Genomic DNA, 8,080 nt, shown 5'->3' with positions numbered 1-8,080 from the left:
CAGAAGATCAAGAGGTGGTATTGGTTCTTCTAGTAGCTTTACACATATTTCTGAAAGTTCACCTGAAAATTTAAATGTAGATTATGAGCGGATGCAAGAAAATTATGGTATAGATGATGATTTAGATGATATTTTAGATTACATTCAATCACCCGATAATCTTGAAATACCACCACCTACACCTGGTAATGCTAGTCAAACTCAAAATATTAGGGGCGGAACAAGTAAGCATCTCCTCCCTAATAAGAAGAATCGAAGATTAAGAAGTAAGTGTTGGAATTTTTTTGACAGACTAGAAGATCAAAAAAATTATGTAAAACGTAAAATTTTTAATGAACTTTATAAACATGAGCCCGAAAATGGAGGGGAACGGATCAACATCGTAGGCATACGGAAGAGATCCTCCCTCTTGATTGGGGAGTAGATGAACAATCTGGGCAACAAAAACTTAACCCGAGTACTGGGGGGTTAATGGGTAAATACGATATTAAGAAAGATCGGGAAGAATTAGCTAAAATGATTATTTTAGGTTGTTTACCTTTTAGTTTGCTTCTTCACCGTATCTTGTTACTTATATTAAAAGAATTTATAACCCTTTGTTTAAAGGTATTCCTAGAAGTACTTGTAGAGCTGATATCTTTAGGCTTTTTGGACAATATCAGACATATATACGTTATTTGTTCGCAAGTCTTTCTTGTAGAGTTTCTCTTACTTCTGATATTGGTCGTGCTGTAAATGGAAATGATTATTTGACTGTTACATGTCATTGGATAGATGATAATTTTTGTATGCAAAAACGTATTATTGCTTTTAAATATGATGAAGATCAAAGTCATACTGGTGCATTTATAAGTAATACTATCCATGAAGTTGCTATATTTTATAATCTTGCAGAAAAACTTTTGTGTATGTTATTTGATAATGCTTCTAACAACAATGCTGCTATTACAATATTAAAATTGCATCTACACCCACCACTTCCTGAAATATTTCATGTTAGATGTGCATGTCATATTTATAACTTGATTGTGAAGAGTGGCCTTGAATTATTTAGAGATGAAATCGCTTTAGTTAGGAGAGCTGTTGGTGTAATTCAAGAAAATAATAGAAGTGCTAGATTAAATGCATTTAAGGAAAAATGTGTACACTATGGACTAAAACCAAGACTCATGCCTGAAGAAATAGTTACTAGGTGGAATTATACTTATTTATTCTTAAGATGTTGTTATAAATATCGAATGCCTATAACTGAAGTTGTTAATTCTCATTGTATCGATCCTAGCCGTTTGTTAACATCTAGAACTTGGGATGTCATTCGAGATGTTGTACAATTTTTACAAAAATTTATGTGGTTACACTTGAGTTTTCTAGAGCTTATTATCCTACTATTGCAAATGGTTTAGTTCATATTACTGAAATTTCTCTTTTACTACATAATTTGAAGAAGAAAGAAGGATATACTTCTGTTGTTGAATCTATGCTAGATAAGTTTAAAAACTATTTCTACCCAATTCCCCATATTTACCTAATTGGCGCTATTTTCAACCCTACTATCAAAATGACAAAGTGTCGCCAATTAATCAGAGCTTTATATACTTATATGGATATTGGACCAACTGAAACTCCTAATATTGACACTTGTATTCCTGATCTACACAAACGTTTACAAACTTTATATAATTATTATGCTAATATTGTCGATGCTTCTTCGGTTGTAGATGCAAATATTCCTTCAAGTAATACTTCAACATCTGGAACAACTTTGGATGATGATGATGACGTTCAAGATTATTTGATTTTGTCTACACTAGGAGAGCATCAACAAATCAGTAGCAGGAATATTGATGAACTCCAATTCTACTTGCAAAAGTCACTATATCCCCTCACAGAGGATTTTCTACCGCTGGGTTGGTGGAAGAGCAACTCAAATTAATTTCTTGTTCTTTCGTCCGGCTCGAGACGTGTTAAATGTGCCGATTTCAACAGTCGCATTAGAGAGCGCATTTAGCCAAGCAAGGCAGCAACTAGGAGATACTCGTCATTCATTAGGCAACAACGCTTTGGAAATTCTAGTGTGCTTTAGAGATTGGATAAGATCAGAACGACGAAATCAAGGGCGTGCCGAGGTAGACGAAGAGGAAGACCAAGAAATTGGAGATATAATGATTTATGGTTCCGATTCAACCAATGCCGGAAATCAAGAACCTCATGTTGACATGGATACAAAAATGATGCAAAAAATGTGATGTACTATTTCTTATTTTTTATAATTGTTGTAAATTTTTAATTTTCAAGTTCAAAAATAAAAAAATAAAAAAAGAACTTGCAAATTAATTTGAAGTATTAAAAATATAAAATAAAAGCCTTCGGAGTTTGTTCCTTACATATTGTCTATTGGTCTTATTAAATAATTTTTTGTAGCCATTACTTTCTAATTTCAATTTTATAATTTTAAAATTCAAATTTCAAATTTAAAACTTCAAAGTTTAATTCTAAGCCTTAAAAATTTGCAAACACTTAAGTATCAATAATATTGAATAAGAAAAAAAAAATTAAAAATTACACTAGCCCAGCCCACCTGAACCCATTAAGCCCGAAATAACCCAAAAATTCTCAACCCTCTACCAGCCCATTATCCCAGCCCGCTAACCAACCCGGTCCGATAACGGACAGGCTGATTTTTTTTGTTCAACCCGTCCCAGCCCGCCTGATAAACATGTATAGTTTGAATGCACTATTATATTTGTTATTGTTCCATTCCTATGGTGTGAGTGCATTTATCCTGTAACGATTTGTGAGATTTAGTTTTTTCTTAACTCTTAATGAAAAATGTGTACGTATAAGTGAGGTGTTAGAGTTACAGGAGTATCCTTGATAGATTTCATATATATAAGTGTGAAAGTAGGTCGTTTCCTATGAGAATTGGGCTTATTCTCAAAAACACTCATGAAAATCGGGATAGCATAAGTTCGTAATGTGTTGGCTAATAAAGCTCATATCAACACCTTGATTATTATGCGTAAGCAGTGATATTTTATTTCCCTTAGGCAATCATAGTTCAAGTCTGATCCACTACTGACTCTGAAGTAGATATCGTTATTTTACTAATTGGAGGTTCAACGCAGAGCACACCTTCATTATGCATAATAGTCTCCCTTCAACTACTAAACTCTTTTATTTTAATATTAAAATGAGTGGGAGAATGTTGGTGTTAGTGAATTTTAACATTGAAATTATAATATTAAAGTGCATCATTTCTTATGAGGTAGTGACCGGTCTATTACCGCAATTTTTTGGGGAAAAATTTCACGTAAGAACAACTGGATTACCTATTTTTAAAATTTTATAGCTCATATTTCAATTTACAACCAATTAGCCAAAAAATAATAGGTTAAGATTCAACATCTGACTCCAATAGGTTCTCGAAATTACTATTTAATTTTTTAAAAAGATTGCTCAAGCTTTTAAGTAAATTTTCGAATTAGTAGTCGTGACTCAAATATTAGTTCAACAAAACCAAATTCATTTGGGTGATGAAAATTAAATTTTTAACAAGTTTAAATATGTGGGTTTAGATTCCGAATTTGATTTTTATGAGAAATTTGGAGTGGGTGTTATTTAGACTTGTTAGAAATAGTATAAGGAAGTTGTATATAAAATTTGAAGTCAATTAATAGAGATTTGGACTGGTTTTGAACAAGAATTGCAACTGAAAATCGTGGAAGAAGTTCGTCTACAGTCGCTTGTATAAAGGTGTATAATAGTGTATAAGTTCGTCACGTGTATTTTTTTGTAATTTTTTTTTTTTTTTGTCATGGTCGTCTAACCGTTTTTCTAAATACTTTTAAATATAAAAAGTTATTTTGTTTTTATATAGTTTCTAAGTATATACACTGTATATCAAAGAAATTAATAAAAATCATTGTATAAATTCTGAGGAAAAGAAGATGATTTGACTTTGATCTACGAATTCTAAAATACTAGTCCTTGTTAGGAAAAGAAAGCCACTGTGAACTTTAAATCTTTAATTAAACATTTAAAAGAGCAAGGCTTTTGGAAAAAAGAGTTCTTAGAAGTTGTTTGTTTATAGTCAAAAATAATTGAGTGAAAATGTTTAAGCTCCTTTTTCAACAAAGTTTTTTAAAAATTGAAACGGATTGAGCAATTTTGTTAGTGCATTACTTCTCTTTGTTTGTAACGCTGGTGTACGAACCCAATCCTTTTATATCAATCAATCATTGAATTAATAAACCAACCTCAGAATCAAACTAGTTAAAATCAATTATAAGAATCCTCTAGTTCTACTCTAAAGCTCATTTATTCTATTGAGTAATTTTTGTTAATATGTGTCTTGTACTCTGTTATAATCATTGGACTCTCTCTTCTCTTGTTCTGAAAACGTCAGGTCAAGATAGGTACAGAAATTGTTCAAACCCTATAACGTGGCTGACACAATAATCTTCAATTGGTTCATTGGAGCAGGTAGAAACTGAAACCAGAAACACTTGCAAAAATACTCTTCAGTCAAACATATACTATTTCCCTTAAGTTATGTACAAACGAGTTGACATGGTCACACTATACTATGAAAAGCATTATTAGAGGATTTGGTAGCAGAGGAGTAGTTGATTTGTTCATGGAAACTTTCTATATAAATTTCCCCATGCATTTGCACCAAGTAATCTCATTCAACAAAAACTTTGTGTTTCTTTCAATCACACAATGGCTTCTCTCAAACTTGTTTATACACTTACTATAATGATGTCTTTTCTGTCCTCTGCTCTTTCCAGCTGGGGTGGTGGTCTTTTTCCAGAATTCTACCAGTTCTCGTGCCCTCAAGCGAACGAGATAGTCATGTCTGTTTTGGAAGAGGCTATTGCTAAAGATCCAAGAATGGCTGCTTCTTTGCTTAGACTTCACTTTCATGACTGCTTTGTCCAGGTACATATATACATATAGTATATACTTTTATCACATCTGCATGTTAAAAGAGTAAGCTTAAGAAATTCTTCTTTGTTATGTTATAGGGCTGTGATGCATCAATATTACTTGACAAGACTAGTGCATTCAAAAGTGAAAAAGATGCAGGACCAAACAAGAATTCCATCAGGGGATTTGAAGTTATTGATCAGATCAAAGCTAGACTTGAACAAGTTTGCCCTCACACTGTCTCCTGTGCAGACATTCTAGCCCTTGCTGCTCGCGACTCCACTGTTCTAGTAACCACATTTTTCTTTTATTAAAATAGGAATATTAATAAATAAAGTACAAGCTAAGTGCTTCTTAATTAATTCTGAATTTTGCTAAACAGAGTGGAGGACCACATTGGGAAGTACCACTAGGAAGAAGAGACTCAAAGATAGCAAACCTCAAGAAAGCAAACACAAACATTCCTGCACCAAATTCTACTATCCAAAACCTCATAACGCTGTTCGCGCGACAAGGCCTTAGTGAACAAGATCTTGTTGCTCTTTCTGGTGAGCTAATCCTGCAAAAATCTAATCATGCAAATGATTTTTTACCTTTGGATGAGATCGATAATGCTAAAAGTTCTGATTTTTCATCATGTAATAGGAGCGCACACCATAGGGATGGCAAGATGTGTATCATTTAGGCAAAGGCTATACAATCAAAATGGTGACAACTTGCCAGATGCAACACTTGAGAAAACTTATTACACTGGTTTAAAAACAGCTTGTCCAAGAATAGGGGGAGACAATAACATTTCCCCTCTTGATTTCACATCACCAGTAAGATTTGACAATACATATTTCCAATTGTTACTATGGGGCAAAGGACTTTTGAACTCAGATGAAGTACTACTGACCGGGAAAGTAAAAAAGACAAAGGAATTAGTGAAGAGCTATGCTGAAAATGAGGCACTTTTCTTCCATCATTTTGCAAAGTCAATGGTCAAAATGGGGAACATCACTCCACTTACTGGATTCAAGGGTGACATCAGGAAGAATTGTCGCAGACTTAACTAAATATCTGTTTATCTAAGAACAATTATATGGATTGATCATGTTTGCTTTAATTTCTGCTCAAAACAGCAGTGTATTATTTAAGTTCAATTGTTTAGATCAATTCCTGTGAATTATTAGAGTTTCTACAAACTAAAGTAAAGTAATGTTCAAAATTTTAAAACTACAAATATAGCTTATTCCAAGCAATGTTAATCAGACACGTGTTACTACGATTTTTTCACTACAAATATAGCTTATTCCAAGCAATGTTAATCAGACACGTGTTACTACGATTTTTTCACTACCATCTTTCACATGTTTCAAACTATATTTACTTCATTACAAGAAAGAGGAGGAGGAATGGACATCATTGAATGTCACTAATGGAATTTGCTTATAAAAGAACAATTTCAAAGCTATGAGTTCATAATTTGAATTTTATTTTCATAAGTAGAAATTAATAATATAAGCATTCACTATAAATTGATTAATTTATGTTTGCAAACTTATCACGATTTTTATCATTTGTCGAGATTTGAGAGCATACACACTTACACAGGCGACAAGGTTGGAAATTATAATTTTCCATTTTAACTAACCGAAAATGAATTGGCCAAATTCGTACGCAGCCCCCTAAATTTGTGTGATATTTTCATTTGAATACTTGATTAGTACCTATTGAACACCTGAACTCTCCAAAAGTGTTTCAATTAGACACAATTTATTGATATGGCAAGGTGTGTGTTTTTCACTTTCTTTAAGCGCGTTTAAGATCTCCGAAATAGTCAATTCATTTTTTATCTTTTTCTTTTTCCATTCTTTCTTTTCCTCTGTGTACTTGAAGGTCAACCACCTTGCCGGAAAGTTTCATGGTCGGCGGCAAGTTCCATTGCTGGCTTGCCAAACCTATTTCTCACTTATCCACCAAAATACCACCACCAAAGAACATTCCAAAAGATCTCAGATTTGATTTCTCTAGTATCTATTCAATTCCAACGTCACCATAATTAGCTGCAATTTTGCTAAAAAATTGTTAGGAACAACACCAGAGATTTGTTTCCTCAAATCCTTCATCTTCTTTTCCTGTCTTTCCTCAATCCTCGGTTTAGGCTGTTTTCAGATTTGATTCGCTCACCAACAACACTAACATACCCAGTGTATTCCTACAAATTGGATCTGGGGGTGTACTTCCACAAGTAGGATCTGGGAGGATAGAAAAGACCTTACATATGCCTTTAAAAAGGGGAGAGGCATTTGACTCAACTCCGAAAAAATTCAATGCTTTTTTACTTTCCAACTTTATTTCTTTCTTGTCACTACCAAACCAACTTAATTATAGCACTTAAAGCTTTTGTTTTCTGAGCTTTCTCCACGAAAATTATTTCTTAATGCTTGCATTCTTAGTTTTCATTAGAAGATTCTTTCTTACTCGCTTGCAGGTTCTTGGGGAAGAATTTCATATGAACATTTCTAAAAATCATGCTCAAATCTTAAAATATTTCTTTTTTATCTTGATGCATCTTCGTAAGTTGATTGAATATTACGAGCAGAGCGGGAGGAGACCATAGCAACCGGTTCCTTTTTTAGGAACATAACTTTTTATTTCCCCCCTCAATTTTCTCTTATTATTTGGGATCCAAATCCACGTGTCGCTTTCTCATTGGATTCTTTAACCACTTCAGCCGCATGTGAAGTAAACACTCTTTTATTTATATATATATATATATATATATATATATTAGATGTAGTTAGCCCGTGCTAAAGTATGGGCTCACCAGGTCACTTGGCATGATCCCAATTTGTTCCCTTCAATATTCTCTTTTCGTTTCTTTTCTAGCACTTGTTTGGCTTGCTCATTTTCATTCCTCTTTTTTTTGGCAATCCGCTAGGCAAGCGCCTAGGGCTAATTTTTTATTAATGAAAGAAAAGAAAAATACAACAATTAGGAACAGTACAAATAAGGGGGACAATAGCACCGGTATTGTTACCCATATGCCTTGGCTATATAATCACTCCTCTGCGCCTCACATTGCCTTATGATGGCAGCCTCATGTAGAGGATTCATGGTGTAGCTGCCGGCAAAGTCTCACGAGGGCATATAATCTCATAGCCGT

General features: G+C 33.5%; 1 protein-coding gene across 1 annotated transcript; it reads left to right on the top strand.

Moving 5' to 3' along the window:
• The first annotated feature begins 4,692 nt into the window (after positions 1–4,692).
• On the top strand, positions 4,693–6,096 carry LOC107782784 (peroxidase 9-like). Its single transcript, NM_001325343.1, is given in 4 exon segments — positions 4,693–4,941; positions 5,028–5,219; positions 5,312–5,477; positions 5,575–6,096. Coding segments are annotated over 4 exon segments (990 nt in total). The 5' UTR covers positions 4,693–4,722; the 3' UTR covers positions 5,988–6,096.
• The last annotated feature ends 1,984 nt before the right edge of the window (positions 6,097–8,080 follow it).

Source organism: Nicotiana tabacum, chromosome 18 (genome assembly GCF_000715075.1).
Source record: "Nicotiana tabacum cultivar K326 chromosome 18, ASM71507v2, whole genome shotgun sequence".
Lineage (NCBI taxonomy): Eukaryota > Viridiplantae > Streptophyta > Magnoliopsida > Solanales > Solanaceae > Nicotiana > Nicotiana tabacum.
Note: the sequence above shows the minus strand (reverse complement) of the source record. Positions and strands in the feature narration are given on the sequence as shown.